At 37.8% G+C, this 19,276-nt stretch overlaps 1 protein-coding gene across 6 annotated transcripts in view; it reads left to right on the top strand.

The window, feature by feature from the left end:
• The first annotated feature begins 3,274 nt into the window (after nt 1-3,274).
• The window catches only part of LOC106919543 (disks large homolog 5-like), a 32,207-nt gene continuing 16,205 nt past the window's right edge, over nt 3,275-19,276 (top strand). For 3 of the 6 annotated variants that reach the window (XM_088016342.1, XM_014989969.2, XM_014989965.2), the window contains exons 1-11: nt 3,275-3,968; nt 10,922-11,008; nt 11,650-11,818; nt 12,665-12,808; nt 14,195-14,366; nt 15,925-16,181; nt 16,360-16,672; nt 17,324-17,554; nt 18,580-18,764; nt 18,866-18,991; nt 19,132-19,264. In XM_088016342.1, the coding sequence (XP_087872468.1) occupies nt 3,689-3,968; nt 10,922-11,008; nt 11,650-11,818; nt 12,665-12,808; nt 14,195-14,366; nt 15,925-16,181; nt 16,360-16,672; nt 17,324-17,554; nt 18,580-18,764; nt 18,866-18,991; nt 19,132-19,264 (2,097 nt within the window). In that variant the 5' untranslated portion in view covers nt 3,275-3,688. The remainder of the gene's footprint in view (nt 3,969-10,921; nt 11,009-11,649; nt 11,819-12,664; nt 12,809-14,194; nt 14,367-15,924; nt 16,182-16,359; nt 16,673-17,323; nt 17,555-18,579; nt 18,765-18,865; nt 18,992-19,131; nt 19,265-19,276) is intronic. The other 3 variants (XM_088016341.1, XM_088016343.1, XM_088016340.1) reach the window with 2 other exon arrangements.

Raw genomic sequence — 19,276 nt, 5'->3', positions numbered from 1 at the left:
CAATGAAAATTTTGTTAAATCCACCATTATTTTGAGAACCTTTAATTTGTGAGGAAAGATTTCCATTTTATTAGTAGCTCTGCTGTTAGTACTTTGCACAACCACTTTTTTAATATGACACAACTTAATCTTGTCGTAATATATCAGCAGGGTGATGCATTTCAGAGAGAGGATTCTTTGACTATTCCTCTTTTCATAATCTTGTTGTGGCTCCACTCTTGGATTGTTCTATTCCACTCACCCCACAGATTTTAAGCCCATGCCTATCACACCAAATGAGTGTGATCATCTCCTCCATTTAAGGAACCATTTAACTTTTCCGTCAGCAGAGGCCATTAGACTTTTATGCAAAATTTCCTGATATTTCAAAGAGTTCACATTGCCACGTGCTGTAAGGTTTGCAGGGGCTTTGAAAGAGAAACAGGCCCACAGTGTTACAGGTCATCGTCATGAGGTGCTTTCCAACTTATTAAGCTTTTGCTGTGTTGCAGAATAGTTTTAGTTTCACCTGACCAATTAGGATTCCAGTTGTCAGAATCATCTCTATTACACAACATAAACAAAACAACATACACAAACACAATAAAAGCAGAATGCTAATAATATGTTTAAACTATAGACTATAAAAGATACTTGATGCAATAAAAGTGCACAAAAACATATCAAAGTTTGCATTTCAAACTTTGTTGATTGTGCAGATGACAGTTGGTTAAAACAGTTTCTGAGTGGCTGTTTTTGCTCTGGCAGGGTGCTGCATCTCCAGCATGTCAAAGAGGAGATGATCATGATGGGTTTGGTTCTTGAAGATGTTTTCTGCTCTGTTTATTCTGTGTGCTGTGGGCAAGGTTTTCCAGAGGGGTCAAAGGGCACCCGATGGGCTTTTCTGCAATCTTAATTGACTTTATTCAAAGACTTCTTGTTTGCAGCTTTGCAGCCCAAGTACTGGACTCATGTGCAATAAATGAATTATTGGCATGTGGAATCCCAACAGCATTGTACCTGCATTAGCCTTTAACAGGTTGCATGCATTAATGCATACCAATACCACAACTTTACTGTCTGTGCATGTGGAAATACATCTTTGTGACATACTTGCAACACTACGACATAAAATGATTTTACTTCTATAATAATGGACACATTTAGTTTAAGACTGTACACATCTTTAAAGAAGTGTCAATAATCTTGGTAGGTGCCGTATATGAGCAGACAAAGAACATTTGTCTGCTTTAGGCTACATGTTATTCATAGACACATGAGTCATTAAATAGATGTAAAATTCAACTCACATTTATTTTTATTTTTTTTTTTATTTTTTTAATTCTTGTTGCCAGTCACTGATGTAATCACTGCAGTTTTGACAATCAGTAAGTATTGGCTGAATTGTTGATTTGCAGTGGATTTTCTCCAGCTGCCCGATGAGGACTGTACGACTAAGTGACATTTGGTTGCCAGGGGCCTAATCCCGCTTTAAACTTCATGAGTGCATACAAGCAAATTACAAACCCCCAGGATTAGATGGACAACAAACGCATAATGAGATGCGGCGGCAGATATCGCTGTCCGGAGGCTTAACATCTTTCCTCTGGTATTCTGTAAAACACAATAGCAAAGAGCATGCAGCCTTGTCAGATTTTAAACAATAAAATAACTGCAGACACAAAAGGGGATAACAAATTAGCTACAGGGAAGAAAAACGATCACAAAATGTGCTCATTAATGTTTTTACTGCAACCCCTCATGCTGATTTGATGCTACGGTGACGGTAGATCCTAAATACTGCAACTAGCTCGCTTGGTGAGAACCAAATGGATTTCCCCAGCAGGCAGAGCAAATTATTTGACATGTTACATAATATTGTTGAAAGTGTTTCAAACTTAAATGTACAGGCACACTGTGTACTGTGCTAAGCTGTAAAGTCAGTACCTGTATGTTTGAGCTTGCTACAGATGAGACTCCTATTCCTTATAAATATAATGCAGTGAAGCTGCTTAAAAATTATGTAATAATAACTAACAACATGCTTTGCATTTCATTTTATTTATATCGCTTGAGATTTTTTGCTCTTTGTCAACTTACAACCACAATTAATAGACCAACACAAAGTGGTGCATGAATATCTACAAACATGTACCTCCCACCGTAGACCAGTACAATAACTCAATATAATTTATAACTGGTTACTGCTCATCAATATTGCGCCTTTTGCACAAGTATGCATTTACATTTTTTTGTATTTCATTCTACTTATGTTATCTTGTCTTATATGAAACCAAATCCAATCAGTTGCCTTCAAAAGCTACTCAATTAGTAAATAGCTTACCTGACAGACATGAGAGAAATTTTATTTCACAGGTCCACCCTTTACAAAACTTGCAGGAAGTTTTCCAATCATTTATGTGACACAGAAAAATATGTGAAACAGATCTGGTTGGATGAGAGACAAAACTTACAGTTTAGCCTGAATGCAAAATGCTAGTGAGAATGGACACTGCACAAGAGTTTGGTGCACAAAATAAGTGTTTCAAGTCTTAGCACAGATTCTCAACTAGAAATAGGCACTTATTGTATAGTTATTGGGGAAGAGTTCTTATTATGATCAGAAATTCGGTTTGTCCTGACAAAGATAAATAATAATAAAAAAAAGATTTCCTCTGTTGTTTTTATGAGAACATCAACAAATATCAAAATCTAATTAAATGTGTGCACAGATTAGTGATTAAAATTTGCCAAACCTACTTCAAAATTGGTATGTTTTTAAAAGTGACATTCATTCAGAGCTGAACAGTTGCCTAAAAAGACCACAAAGAAATGGTAAATACTTATTTTTATGTTATTAACGCGTTTATCATTATCCGAATAAATATCACAAAATATTATGACAAAATTTCAAATCCACATATCTAATCCTTATTCTCAATGCGATTTACCTTTACTAAGCCATACCAAAACACACGGACATCAATCCTGCCTCTGCTAAAGAAATGCAGAGGCAGAGACATCAATCCGCAGGCTTGATGTCTCTGCAGGATTGATGCAGTAGTCTCCACAGTAGTGGAGACACTGTCTGAGAAATATGGAGTGTGGCGTCACAGAAAAAAAGAGGGAAAAAAGTTTGAGGGTGTGAATACTTTTGCATGGCAATGTTAATAAATATTTTCTCCAAGCAAGGTTGCTGATACGATTAGAGAGGCGGGGAGCCAGGTGTGCTTAAGAATTAAGCTCCGCCCACATTTACCTTAAACGTCCATGACTCAGAAATATGATTGGTTGCAGAATCGATGCGGTTACTTGTAGGGTGAGACATGGCGGAGTTTGTAGTCACAGACAGGGCTGTAAGAGAGTTTTTACAGTTTTCAAAATGCTGAAAGAACTCAAATTCTGGCTTAGTTTCCCTTCGTAGCACGTCACAGTCCAGCTTGAAGTAGCAGAGGTTTATTTATTTATTTTTCTCTCGAGAAGGACGGAGCGTCGGGCGTCGGGTGGGGAGAGAAAAAAAATGTGTTGTCATCTTTGCTCAGTCAACAGCCTCAGGCAACAAATATGGCTTCTTCTTGTGTATCCTTCATTTAGGGTTGAAAACCGTCCCGAGTGGGTCGAGCGGGACAGTTTTCAGTAGCTTGCCCGAAGTGAGGTCGACTAACGCGGAGAGAGACTTCGAAGCGGGGAGGAGGTGGGGGGAAGGAAGATGGAGCTCCGGCATAAAGAGTTGTTGGAGAAATGCTACCAGAACTTAGTGGAGTCCATAACAGACGCGGACCGAGTCGTGGACGTTTTGGCCCGCCGTGGGGCCCTCAGTCAGTCGGAGCTGAGGGAGCTGGGACACCACTGCGTCTCCGGTTCTGAGAAAGTGGACCTTCTCCTTAAGATACTGATGAGCAAGGACAGGGACTGCTTCGCGGAGTTCTGCACGGCTCTAGAGGCGACTCACCCTCACCTGCACTCCCTGCTGCTGGATGGCACCACAGGTAAGGCACACTCATAACGCTTATACTGTTTAATTACCAGAAAGAGCTAAGCTGCGCCATAAAATAATATTAACGCAAAAACAACTTCGAAACTCTTCTTGGAATAGTAAAACAGACTTATTGACAACTTGATAAAGGGCACAACTTTCCCTTTGGACCGTCATGTGATTTATACACACACCATTATGCGTGTCGCATTTGTTATGCCACTAAAAGCACCCCCAGCCAGCCTTTTTGTGAAAGCTACTTAATGGACCTAAAAGAAATGGATTGAAACAATCAATACAGTGACATGACTGGCTCAATTGTGTCTGTGTGAAAAAATCAATTACCCCAATGTCAAAGTCGAATGAATGAGCTAAGAGTTAAATGTGTAAGAATGGAGAACATCAGTTGGATTTGTTCTGCTGCAACACAGAGTTGCATTGTTACATAAACTGTGGTTGACTGATTAAATGCAAAAAATGAATGGGCTATGTTTCACACAAACAGTGGCTTGCAAAATTAACCATAACACTTGAAATGTTCCACTTTTTGTCACGTTACAACCACAAACTTTAAAGTATTTTATTTTAATTAAAAAAAAAAATAATCCAACGGAAGCTTTGTAAGGGACATGGCACATGCAAGAGAAGGTACTCTCATCAGATGAGAACTTTATAGTCTGACATGCAAATGTGAATAAATTCAGAAGCTATGAATACATTTGACTTCATTTATCTGGTCTAAAATTGGTCGAACTGGATAAAGAAATGAATTTATGACATGAAAAATGCCATGGTTTATGCTTTAATTGAAACAAAACAATAGTTAAATAACACTTAGCTTGTGGGACTTAAACCTTTATCACAGAATATTCTCGATAAGCTGTTAGCAGAAATAGAATATGCCCTGATCAGATTTATGGAGATTTATCAGAAAACTGGTCAGATTTTCTGCTCCACATTTATTTCTAAACTGATCCCATTTAAGCTGAATATGATTCCTTTCTAAGTACCATAAATCACAACTTTCAGAATACATATATTTTTCATCCTGTGGTCATAATATAAATGTAACTGTTTTGGCAAAGTTAGTATGTTGCCTATTGTAAAAAAAAAAAGATTTTTCACAAATAGTCTAAAGTCACAGAGTTCTCTCGCTATGCATCAGTGGAAATCTACGAATACAGTAAAAACCCAAATGTTGTGGTACAGCCGTTTCTGTACAAATAAAACACATCCAAAAATAATAAAAGTTTGCTTCATTTAGAACTTTCCAACTTTACTCAGTAATCAGAAAGGAAAGGGGGAAGACATACTGCACTGATTGTTTTAGGTCAAGCATAAAATCACCCAATTGGAATCAGCCAACTGTCTTGCTGCATCTCTAGTAAAAACAGAATGTGTATTACTCCCTTTTTCCTCAAATATTCAGAAAGATTTTAATGATGTGAAAGCTCATTTTCAAATCATTAACGCGTCACTATTCTGTGACCCACTGCCTTTAAAAGTTCTCTTTCTCTCACTCCACAATGACTATTTATGAAGGTCTTTCTCCTTGGAAACGTAAATACCTCTGCATCTGTGAACTCTGTAAGCTAAATAGACTTTGATTTATCTCATGCTCTTGGTGTATTCAGCAGCATAATTCACGTTGGTACATGTTCCTTGCTCAGCAGTCTTCCTCACTGCATCTTTACAGGCCAGAAGATTTAGTATTTCCACTGCTAGATGCTCCGTTCGGCCTTAACCATTGTATCATGGCTGGAGAACTCAGTAAGGTGTTAAATAATGTATTCATTGTGTAATTACATATCTATATAGTTTTTTTTTCATGTGCATGCATGCTTTGTTAATTTGCCATGTGATAAAATGTCTGTGCAGTGATGCGTTGTGGGATCGTTGAGGGATCCCACAACGCATCAGAGCTCAAGAGAGCACATGCTGCAATGTGCATCTTCCTGTTGGTAGACACAAAGGCTGCAAATGTGCTAAGGTAACCTTTGATACTGGGCAGACAGGTTCCGCCACTGCACAGCCTAAACATGGGCCTTTCCTTTGGAAACCCAAAGCCTGTTACTGTCGGTGTATCTAAAACATTTTAAATGTATACGAGTCACAAAAAAGCCCCCAAAAATTAATGAATGTGGACAGGTTTACTGGTGAACTCTGGGTCATTCTCAAATATCAACTCTGAAATGTTTACTGTGGTAGAAAAAGTCCCTAAAATTGAAATATGATTCATATAACACCATTTTTTTTTTGAATCTCTGTGTGTATTTAATAAACTAAGATAGTTGCTGCTTTTATATAACCATTGCTCTAGGGCTTGACAGGAGAACCCTTCTTGTTTATGCATTGTTTCTCCCTTTTCATCAGGAACAATAAAATGATGGCAGCAGATTATCAGGGTGTGTACCATGGCTCGGATATTATCTTGGTTTCAAACTACAAAAGGAAAAACCTGGGATTATTTTCAACAGCAAAATCTTTTTAGCTTCTGTATTTTGTTTGATATCACTAGTGCTGATATTTCCTTACAACTTTGTTGAAACCATATATTATGTAAAGATGGTGAGTCTTTAAATTTACAGTATTTTTTTTTAAATATTTAGCTAAATAAAACTACAGTATTGAAGATTGGAGTATCTCATTGTACAAATATAAGTTTTTTTTTTTTGCTAAGCAAATGTGGACCTCATCCACCTTTTGCTTCTTTACAACCTCATTCTTCAATGAATTTTATTGGGATTTTTATAATAGAATAGACTTTTATGTTGTTAGTTTATTAATAAATGATCTGTTGCCATCATTGTATCAATCTTCCAGACCACAGGTCTTCTAGTTCAAGTCTACTCTGCATCAGAACCAAACATGGAGAAGCAGTCTCAGTTTTTACCCCCCTCTAATCTGGAGCTTTTCTGGAAGTTCCAGAAAATTGCAAAAAAGGCTGAAATCCTGAGTTGTCTTCGATTAATATTACTGAAACAGCATTAAGTCTGTGTTCCAACTTTTCATCAAGTTCCTTGACTTAACCACTGCACTTGCATTAATGTTATGTTTTCATTATGTAAAATCATTTTGAATTAAAAGTGATTGGGAGACAGGAACACCTGCTTGTACACCTGAATTTCCCCAATAAATTAAAATTATTTCTGTTCTATTCTGTGACAACAAAGGAAGCCTGAACATTCAGAAGTGCTTGTGTACATCAACATTATTCAGTGTTATGCAGATATATTTTTGATATTTTATCTGTGTAATGGAATTTAATTTAAATTTGTTCACATAATGTCAAAGTAATGAAAATTCAATAGATAACTATTCCCTCCAACTAGTGGGTCCAGGGTTTACAGCCCCCAGAAGTTGCTGAGGAAAATAACTCATGTTTATGTGGAAAAAAAAATTGATTCTACAAAGCAAATGGCAAAAACTGTTGTTTCTAATTGCTGCTTCAATTGAAAGTAGTTCTGAATCAATGCAAGATATTTGGTGTTTAAAAAAAAATCTGACTCTTCTGCCTAACCCTACCTCTCAATAATTAATTAGAATTTTTTTTGTTCCTCCTTTTCAGCATTTGGTCATCAATAATTTCTCTTTGCAAAAATCAGAATTGTGTGCTGAATGGGGGAGTGCACATCGCTTTAGAAATTTAACAGCAGCTGCTTTCGCGAACCAGCTCACTGTAAGGTTTGCTTTATTTACTTATATTGCAAGGAACTGCTGCTGTTTAATCAGTGACTAATAAATTACCTTAAACAGTCAACGTGTCCATTATTACCAACCTTTTATTTAATGCAAACTAGTTTCCCTCTGGAAGGATTGCTTTTGATTTCTCAGAAGAGCAAATTAGGTTTTATGTTTGGGCACAAGTACTTGTGATTTTTAGAAAACATGAAACACAAAGTCTAACCTTTGCAAAAATAATTTAAACTGTTCTGTGATATAATGGTTCATTAGGCTTTGGATGTTGGATTCTTTTAAATGATTGTTTTTTTTTGTTGTTTGTTTTGTTTTTGTTCAATCCCCGAAAACTATAAAAATACTACAGAGCCGTGTTTGACCTGGGTGATCGCACGGTCCATATTTTGTGTGATTAGTGTTCTGCTTTTGAAGGTTTGAACAATTTCTAATCAGGTGCTGTTCATTCAATCAAAAAAATGCACAACGTTTCTGGATGTGCAAAAAATCTCTGAAAACCATGTCCAATTTCACAACGACTTCACAATTATATGCTACCTTGTGTTGGTCTATTACATAAGACCTCAATGAAAAGCTGTATATTTTGTGGTTGCAAGGAGCCAAAATGTGGAAAAATTTAAGATACTGTATGCGTTAATATTACAGGTCATGGTTGGATGTCTTGGCAGAAAAATCCTTTTCTCAAAATGGTAAAGTACTTGCCATATATAAGAAAAAGGCCTTTTAGTTTAAAATACTTTCAGAAAGCCTAGATAACTCTTTCTCCAAACCACCTTTAAAAACCTGGTTAGGAGAACAGAATAGACGAATCACTAAGCAACTAAACCTTAATAAATTAGCTAAGTGACGAGTGTTGGACTGCAGTGTGTTCAAAGTCATAAGACTACCACAGTTCAAACACAGCACACCTTGTCAAAGTCATGGGAAACTCGAGCTGGAGCAAGAACAAAAAGAGCTTGATCCATGGGATGGTACGATTCCTGAGGCACATCAGTCTTTTCCTTTTTTTTTCTTCTTTTTTTTTCGTCATTTGCTGGGAGAAAAAACAAGAGTGAAGCATGTTAGCTTGGCTCCATGTAGTCTCTGCTCATAGTATCCCTTAGTTAGAGGGAACCCAGCCAGGCGAGGATTTATTTGGAGTACTGGGACTTGGGTAAATAGAATCGTTTGTCATGGTCCTGGCTGCCCCAGATCTACACTGGACTGCTTCACATCATGGATGGAAGATGCTGATTTAACCAAACTATAAGCTGTTCATTCGTCCGCCAAGTAAGACGTCAGTAAATGTGCAGTGCTGGTTGTTTGATCAAGGCCAGCCTTCTAAACCAAGTTTCCAGCTCTCTATAGGACTTTATTAGAATTTATTTGATCTGTAGTTTGTTGGAAACAGTTTAACACTCTTTGCTTTATTGAACCAGTTTAAATCATATATTCTTTTTGATTTGGACCTAATGACAAATCTTTTGGGTTAATGAAAGATGTATTTTAAAGTATACATAAACATATCAGTCTGATATGTTACCAAAACCCATGTAAATTATGATTTCCTTACCTTTTCTTTCAAGATAACAATTGCACTTTAAAGAAGAGATTCATATTTTTTTCAGGATTAAAAAAGGGGGGAGAACTTATGTAGAACTTATGAAAGAGTAGTATGAACCAATAATTAAAAATCAAATCTACCAGTAAGCAACTTTTTACTCAATACTCATGTTTTTTTTTTATTGCTAAAAAGTAATACATTTGACACATTTACAGAGAGGGGGAAATGAGTGACATAAACTCTAAATGTGAATGTTAAGAACCCAATGGTTATTGCTAACCTGTCAGATTCTCAAAAACAATAAAAAGTTATTGTATGGCATAATTGGTAATTTTCACTTTAGGCCAGGGGAGAAATAATAATATTAATAATAATAAAAAACAAGGTTTTTAGCTTCAGCAAAACAACCCATCAGTATTCAACACCAGAACCACCAGTGAAGAAAAAAATTGTGGTCTGGAGTCGGACTGCTGGCTTACTAAAATGATGAACTCAACCACACCAGGTGTGCAGTTGCCACGCTCCAGCAGCTTGACTTGGGCGACAGGCAAATCTTCACAAAAACTTGGCTTTTTTTAAAATTATTTTTGTTCAACCCAGACTGGAAAGCTGTCTTCTGTCTCCTTTCATTTGGTGTTTTTGTGGTTTCTCACTTTGGATCAGGAACTGCAAGTGCTCTTTGGTTCTGTCTTCATCAAACCTTCCCTCACTTGAAAGCCTTTTATGAATGCCAAACAGCAGTTAGGAAAGTCATGAAAACCTTGATTGTTTTTAGAGACTGTCTTGTATTTTTTATTGATTCTCTTGCAGTTAAACTGAGTTTATGTTGGCAAAATCCATATAATCCACCTTAAGTGGGCAGGACAGCAAAGAGTTTTGTACGTGAAAGTTATGGAGTAATTGGTCGGATGTCATATTTCAAGTGCCGTGCATTCAGACTCTTGAAACCAATAATATATGTAGCATATAGGATAGACTTTGACTGATCTTGATGTCTACACCAAATGCACATTTTTAGAGGTCTATAAAGAAAAGCTCACAAAAAAAGCAAAATTGTCACCCAATTAATATGATTGCAATAGTATCAGAATTGCATGTTTGTGTTTTTTTTTTTTTTTTTCCACATACGGCCCTTTAATGATGAATTACAACTGCACTGCTTGGTTAGAATTTGTTGACCTGTTGCATAAAAATTCTAAATTTAATTCGTCTAAACAAAGGATTGAGAAAATTGGCAAGTGAATTACCAATAACTGAAAATAAACTGCATTTTATATTCAACCTGATTCTGTTCTGTCATTACTCTCATCAGGTAGTCAAATTTCATGGTCTTCTTTATAATGTTAAGTGTTGTTCTTTCATTACAGTTAATTATAAATCACTGTACTCTGTAAAGGGGCTTTTTGCATAGAGAATGGTGTGTTGTTGTCAGAGGAGATAAAAGAAGAAGCTCGAAGACTGCAGCCTCTTTGGGGCCCCGGCGAGTCTGTATTCAAAGTTCCTGCCCAACTGATAATTAGCTACACTCTGTAAGCCCACAGGCTTGTCATCCAAAGTTGGGGAAAGTCCCAGCTTTTATTCCTCCAGCTGGACTTCTTTTTTCCCACTAAAGGTTCCTGATTGTAACTCGAGCTGTTGAGCCTTGATGTGCCACACAATGCCGGAGATAATCATCGACCCATAATGCAGCCACAGAGCTGACTTTAATGTTTTTGTTCGTCCCACAGGGTCCACTTACAGCGTTCTGTCCACCATGCCATCAGACTCAGAGAGCAGCAGCTCGCTCAGCAGCTTGGGTGAGTGTGGCACCCCTGGTGAGTTACACATTTAACATGTATAAAGATTTGTGAAACAAAACATTTTCTACCCCCCCCTACATAAAAGCAGTCTGTTCTGAGGATCTGACCACAGTTTTATAAATAACACTGTGACTGGTTGTTTGCTATTTAGACTGTGAGCACATGCAAGTGATTAGACAGATGTGAGAACGATTTAGAAACACTCTAGCACCATGCACTCACACAGACACGCAGAGTTGGTTCATTTGATCATTCTCCCAGGGACGGAGGATTTGAGCAGCACATGCTGCGGAAAAAAAAAAAATCTGCGTTGTAACAACTGTGTTGGAAATCAGTCAAAATGTGCAATACCTATTGCAGCAGTCAAAAGTGAAATTGTAATTTTAAAGTTGTAGTTTCCGCCCCCCAACACTGCATATAAATAATTACAGTTGAGAATGTATTCGCTTTGCAAATGAACACAATAACAAATACTCTATTTTTGGAGATGTGTCCTGTGATCTTTTTTTCCTTTTTTTTTTTTTTTTTGGCTTCCTTTTCCTCCTAATTCTCAATTGAAATAGTTACTTAAACAGTTTTATCTTATACGATGAACTGCTCCATCTTTTGCAGTTTGTGGAAGGCTTTTACCCTCAGTAACATGCTGACTCCTGCAGGTACCTCTGGTCAAGCCTCTTCCCCTCTTCCTGCCCATGTTGATGTCCATCAGACAAGTGAAAAGATGGAGGCGGTGCTGTTCCAGCTGAGACAAGTGACTCGTGAGAGGGATGAGCTGCTCAAACGTGTGGGCCTCCATACAGCTGGAAACTCTATTGACGAATGCAGGTATATGTAAACAATTTAATGCTGATATTTTTGACAAGATGGATAGTTGCAAGAATTCTGTTGGAAAATGACTGGCCTATGGAAACATGAAGCGCTCTAAAATTTCCAGGGAGACTCCAGCACTGACTTTGATAAAACTCATTATTTCTGTTTGTGGGGTGCATCGGTGTCCATCAGACACAGCACTTTGCAAAAATAATTCGCCTTGTGTGATTGACAAATGTAAAAGTTAAACATCACTAGGCAAGACGAGCTAATTTGTTTAGCATATTTCAACTAGGCAATTCGAAGAAATTTAAAAGATGCAAACATAAAACCATCATTACAGTGGCAAAATAAAGTAAAGTAATAAAAATATGGACTCTTTGTAATGAGTTTTACTTTATATTTAAAGCAAAACTACGCATCTGTAGTTTGAAAAGTTGCTACAGGATGAACTCTACACCTCCTGAGGCCTGTTTATCTATACAGTATATTAAATAGTTTAGCCCCAAGACCTCAGTGGTACACCACATCTTCTCAAATGGCTGCTTGTTATTAAAAAAAAAAACAACATATTGTAATAGGTGGTTGATATTTAATAATTGCCGGTGTGATTTTATTTTTTTCATATCTAGAGAATTTGTAATTTCCCTCATGAGATCTGTTGATGCTAATGTTGTAGCCAGTTTGTTCTAAATGCATAACTGTTAAAATGTGCTTTGTTTGGGTAACTGAATTTTTCTTTTGTTCCTGTCGGCAGAAATTTTGATGGCTGTGATGGCTCTCTTACTCTCAAGTGAATTTCTTCAACCTAACTGGTATTTTGTCACTATTTTGCTTCCGCCTTTACCCTCTGTTAAACAGACTAAACTCAAGATCAGGCCACGACTACGAGCGTCTAAAGCTGCAGTGCATGAAGGCAATGGCAGACCTGCAGTCCCTGCAGAACCAGCACAGCACCACTCTGAAGAGGTGCGAGGAGGCTGTGAAGAAGGCAGACTTTTATCGGTAAGTGGAAAATTTGCTATAAGGGATGTTTTTTGTACATTTTTTAACAGCCGGTTCTCTTTTGCTGTATGTATTCATTCTCATCCCAGTGAACTGGTTAGACGGGTTTTAGTCTTCTTTTGTAAGTCTATAACACCAGAGAGTAGATTTTCAGAGAGTAGGTTAAAATCAGAGTTGCATCCCTTGCTCATGCCCATTTGACCTCTGTATTCATTAATAAAACACTTTTCATGGCTGAGCATCTGTGCCATGTGGATAAAGCTGCAAACGGAGTGTTTCTGGGTCTGTGGAATAAGCTGTCCGGAGTAGACATGGTGGAAAGGCTGGTCCATTTGTGTGATTTAATGATGCCATACTCTTCCCCCAAACTGTGTGCAACCAACATCTGCCCCCCAATGCAAACAAACAGATGAAGGATTATTGCCGTGTTTAAGCCGCTCCTTCTGGGCCTGTTTTGCTCTTCACAGAAAGTATTTATTTACTGCTGTTTGGTCTGTCCCTGCATTTACCCATGAAGCACCAGGTCAATGGGAAATCACATTCATACCTGATGGTGAACTGTAATTATATCAGTAGGTCATGTTGAGAATGTACAAACATTAGTAATTAATTAGTATTTGTGTATTTTTCTGTGATATAATTGGTATTTGTGTGGCAATGGGCTAAAGAGGTTAAACATGACTATTATCATGTTTATATTAACAACAAAAAAAGAACATTGCAAGACTAATTGAAGTTTTACTTTTAGCATTTTATTCAGTAATACCTGCTATTATTCTAAAGAAGTGATGATTTTTTTTGTTTAATTTTGTTATATTTGCATAATGCATTTAATGAAGAAAATCAAGTGGGGAATGATCAAAGTACAGCAGCTTCTCCACATAGAGAAATAGTTCAGCTCAGTCAAGTTAGATATTTTAAGTCTAAGCTTGTTGTTATCTGATCTCTTGGAATATTTAATTAGACTGACATAATTCCTTTAAAACAGTCATGTGTATAAGTTAATTTCATAGAGGGAGAAGAGCTGAATTATCTTGCTTGTGAACTAGAGACCAAATGGGGCACATTAACACAGATAATTTGAGAAGCAATTTTTTTCCCACTGCATTTGCAACTCCCATGTCTACAAAATTGTCCCACCTAACTTTTGGATCTTTGCAGCTCCTCCAGATTTAACAGTTTGGCCTCTTGGCTGCATCTGATAAATGCTCTCCCTTCTAAAACACACTGATAACTTCAAGAAAAATATCTCTGTTCAAAGCCAATCCCTTCAGAGTAAAGTTTTGGCTTTTTTTTTTTTTTTTTGTAACTGTGATTTCTAGTGTATTGTTAGAAAAGGCCTCCTTAAGCTCAGTACCTTTCTAGTACTGCTAATATTCTTTGCAGACGTCTGGCGAGTGACCACAACCAGCTAAAAGAAGAGCTGGAGGCTGAGAGGCAACACAACATCCAGCTGGTTAGAGAGCACAACCATGTGAAGCAGACCTGTGAGGAGCTCAGGAGGCTGCATGAGGAAGACCAGAGGGAGGTGGCTGACATGAGGCTTCTGCACCAGCAGGTAGTTCAGCATTTTTACTTTTACACACAAAAAGCATGGATGGAATACAAACCAGAAGCACTATCAGAGCATATTGTTGCATTCCATTCCATCTCTGGATGTCCTTGACATGTGATTAGATGGATGTAGACATTTGAAACAGAATGTAATTGAAATTCTGTCTTTCAGTCCATTACCTCCAAGGAGAAAACATTGTTTAGACAAATGGGGTCAGGCAGTCCTCGTCTTCCCTTATTTCCATGGACCAAACAATTTCTAGAAATTAAAGAAACGACTTGAGATATGCCTTTCTATTTATTGTTATTTTACTTGACATTTGGTGTATTTAACCTCAATGCAGTGTAAAAGTTGCATCATTAAATCTTTGAAATCTCTTACATAGCTACAGGGAATATTTTAGAGCAATGTTTGATTGTAATTGCATTTCTTGTTCTCTCCAGAGCTGATGTCTTTATAGGGCAAACTTTGATCTCATTCAAATAAGGAAGCAAATTAGCTCAGTGAGGTGACCTTTGTTGTTGACATTTTAGATGTTGATCACCAACTGCTTAAAGTTCTTCCATTCAAATGTTGTTTGTCTTGAATATTTTTAAGGAAAATAAGCCTAAATGGTCAGTGTAGAATTTGACAAACTGGTTCAGAGGTTTGGAACGTTTAGAGACTTTTGTATTGAGGTTAGGATTTGTTTTTGGGTTTTGTCAATTTGCTGCATTCAAGGTAAAGTGTCTCATTTAATCCACGGGCTTTATTGCATGTCAAGATTACTATATGGCAGTACTTGAATAAAAAGGAACAAAGGTCATGTGAAGTGGAGGACGGTGCAAAAAGATTTATTCCGCTTAAACTTTTTTCACATTTTGTCACATTACAACTATAAACTGCAATGCAATTTATTGGAGTTTTATTTAATAGACAACAACACAAAGTAGTGACATGGAAGGAAAATATAATGAATGGTTTGTGTGGTGTGATTTTTGAATATGTAACCAAGTAGTAAATGAAGCAGTAAATATCAATGTGTAATTTAATCTCCGTATGAATCCAGGCCTGGGAGGTTTGTTAGAAAAGAAACAGATAAGTCGTTTGACTAAAAGAACATTTTAGGAATTCCTGTTTGAAGTTTGCCATAAGCCATGTAGGGGACACAGCAATATGGGTTGTGCAAAGCAGTATGGGAAAAAAATTCCAGTCTCCTAGTGTGTTTGAAACTTGTAGAGTCTCCAGAAAGTTTGCCACTGTAATTGCAGCAAAAGGTAATTCTGCAAAGGGTAGAACACAAATGCACAGCACATTTTTAAGTACACATGACTTTGTGTTGGTCTGTCTCATAAAGTCCCAATAAAATGCATTGAACTTTGCAGTAGTAATGTGAGAAAATGTGAATAAAAATCGAGCAGTATGAATATATCACTTCTACAAAATTTCCTTTTTTGTGCACAGACATGCAAGGCTTGACAAACAATAATGAGATCTACATTTTATTAAACATGGTGAAATCTACTTTGCAAATAAAGCACTTAATACTTTTAGAAAAGAAAATATTATTTCCAAACTGCAGGTGATGAGAGAAGGATCATCTGATGTGCTGAACAAGCTGTACGAAACAACGGTGAACAAACTGGAGGCAATGAAAAGCGACTACGAAGCTTTGAGGAAGCGCTACAATGAAAAAACGGCCAGTCATAACGCAGACCTGAGCCGTTTGGACCAATTTGAGGAGGAGAATCATCGTTTGCAGAAGACCCTGGACATCCTGTCGAAACAGAGGGATGCTGCTATCCACTACCAGCAGCAGTTCTCCACATCTGTTCAGAGGTAAATTTGCACAAGTTGGGCACCACAAATCAACTGAAAACATGATTTTAGAAAAAGTGACTAATGGCTGTTTCGAGTAATTATGCTGCAAACATGGTGCTTGATTTCCTGAATGGAGTTCTGCACTCTACAAGTTGTAAATACAGATAAATAGCTGTAAAATCCTTATTTGATTCAGGTTCGACAACACCCAACATGAGCTCTCCAAGGCCACAGTCCAGAATCTGGAGCTCCAGCGAGAGCTGGAGCGTCTGCAGTCAGAGACGACGCGACTTAAAACCCAGCAGCTGAAGGCAGTAAAGGACTGTGAGAAGTACAAGGAGGAGCGGGACTCTGTGATCAGCGAATACCGCCTGATCATGAGTGAGAGGGACCAAGTGATCAAAGAGGTGGACAGGCTCCAGACGGGGCTGGAGGTGGCGGAGGCAAAACTCAAGAACAATTCCTCAGAGAGACGAGTGGCCAACGAGGAGTTGGAGGCTTTACAGCAAGTAAGAGCTGAAATGGGGGATTCCTGCGTAGTTTGAAAAAGATTTGTATGTTTTTTTTTTTTTTTTCTGGTAAAGATAAAAATGCAAAAAAATTAGGATTAGAATTGTTGTGAAGGTCCTAGTTCTTCCTTTGCTGCTTGTTCTTCCATCCTTCCTTCCTTGCTTCTCTGCTTGTTTCCTTGTGTCAAAACCTCGTGACCCTTGTCTTACATTTTTGCATTCTTTCCTTTCTTGCATTATTTTTCTTCCTTTCCTTTTTGTCTTCCTTCTACCCTTATTTCTTTCTCTTCTTTCTTCTGCTTTTCTATCCTTGTGCCCTACCTCCATTCTTTCTGTCCTTTCCTCGTACTCTTCTTCCATTTCCTGATTGCATTTCTCTTTTCTTCCTTGTTTCACTCCTTCTCCCCGCTTTTCTTTCCTTCCCACCATCTGTCCGTCCTTCCTTCCCTGTTGTACATTTTCTGGTTTTGCAAGGTTCAGCTTTTATTCAAAGGCTTCCTTGTCTAGAAATATCTTCTATAAATTCTTAGTGATCTTTAGTATTTTTTGTGTCATGTGACAGACCAAAAACTTTTTGGACATAAAAAAATGAGTAGGAACTATAAAGATGGGATAAATGAACACTTCTGCATATGTTTTTGTAACTTGAAGGAGCTAGCTTCAGCACTGGTGGACAGGGACCGAGCTATTTGCGAAAAGAACGAACTGCTGGAGAAATACTGCCATGAGGTAAAGGACAAAACTGAGGCCCAGAAGGAGCTGAACCAGGCCTGCAAGGACATCGAGACGGTGCGTGAGGAAAGGGATGTGGCCCGCAAAGAGAGAACTGAAGCCATCATCCAAAGGGACCAGCTGCTGCGAGAGTATTACCAGGCCAGACAGGTACCCAGACAGACAGAAGTGATTCATCAGTCCAAACGGTAGGACTGATTTATCCGACTGACAATAATCCTCTCGTCTGATCTCATATTGTATTCAAAGTAAAGCTTGGCAGTTCGCATCCATTGATCTTGTTGAAGCGCATGCATCACCCTTCAGTCTGTTTTCAGTAATTGTTGGATTATTTACAGTCTAACTCAAGAGTTCTGCATTAGGAAAATTGCCATTAATTAAAATGTGGAGCCTCAACCGTTTGACTTTTTAAGAGCCCAGGAAAACTGCACTGCATGAAAAATGAACAGCACAGTGCAGTCTAATTTAGCAGTTGACTTAATTTATCTTCTCAATACACTTAACAGCCTTTCTACGGCAGATTTATGTAGAAAGAAAAGAGGTTTATTCCAGCAGACTCTGAGTGACCTTTACATTCATTCTGTCTGACAAACCTCATACTGCCCTATTTAATCCAATCTGTGGGTTATTTTGTTCTAAATCAAAAGAGCATGCTTGTTTTTGATTGCTGACCTATATCTTTAGAATATATGAAAGAAGTGTTTTCTTTTGGAAAAACTCACAAAGGCCTTTAGCTTTTCAAAATACTGGAGAAAACCTTCAAGTCAGAGAAATACTACTTTGTGTAAATACTTAGTAAGTATTTACACAAAGTTTTTTTTCACATTTTTCTACAATTACAAATGTCAGTACATTTTAATTAGATTTTTTGTAAGACCGACAAAACGTAGCACAACATACCAACACGAATAGTGGGTGGGGAAAGTTGTCTGTTCTTAAAGTTGTATTACAAATAAATTTTAAATGTGTGTATTGGATCAATATTCAGCCCCTCTAAGGCAAAACTTTGTAAAACTTTTCTGCAATTATAGTTGAAAGTAGTTTACTGGATGTTTCTTCCAGGTCTGGATATCTTTTGACTTTCAGCAGCACATTTATGTTTTTTTTTTTTTTTTTTTTTTTACACTTGGACATGATGATTATCTGTAACCTAATGTTTTCATCCTTTGCTCCAGAAACAAGACTCTGCCACTCTGGATATGGAACGGGCCAACAAAGAGATTGAGATCCTTAGGAAGCAGTATGAGGCCATTTCTCAGGAGCTTAAGGAGGCGCTGCAAGAGGCAGAGGTCGCTAAATGTCGACGGGACTGGGCCTTCCAGGAGAGGGACAAGATCGTGGCAGAGAGGGAGAGCATTCGGTAAAGAATCTGTTCAAAATATATTTATTCTGCTCGTTAGTGTAGAGATTTAGATACAGAAATCTTCCTTTGTAAGATCTGGCATTGTCGTTGTTTTGCAGGACGTTATGCGACAACCTGAGACGAGAGAGAGACAGGGCTGTGAGCGATCTGGCAGATGCTCTTAGAAATCTGGATGATACGAGAAAGCAGAAGAACGATGCTATGCGAGAACTCAAAGAAAAAAAGTGTGTCTTTTTTCCCCCCCATACCTTTATTTTCCTCATGCTAGATGATAGGCCAACTACTACAAAGTTATCTTATCCATGAAGCATTTTGGCTACCATACTTTTAAAAAGAAAAAAACATATTTCATGTTGTTTTTCAGAGAGAAGTTGGAAGACCAGTTGGATACAGAAGCCAGATATCGCCAGCTAATGGCTCACAGTTCACATGACTCAGCCATAGACACAGACTCCATAGAGTGGGAAACGGAAGTTGTAGAGCTGGAAAAGCACAGGGTGGGAGTTGGC

This window comes from Poecilia mexicana, unplaced genomic scaffold, assembly GCF_051168715.1.
Source record: "Poecilia mexicana isolate PSO_F unplaced genomic scaffold, ASM5116871v1 scaffold_19, whole genome shotgun sequence".
Lineage (NCBI taxonomy): Eukaryota > Metazoa > Chordata > Actinopteri > Cyprinodontiformes > Poeciliidae > Poecilia > Poecilia mexicana.
Note: the sequence above shows the minus strand (reverse complement) of the source record. Positions and strands in the feature narration are given on the sequence as shown.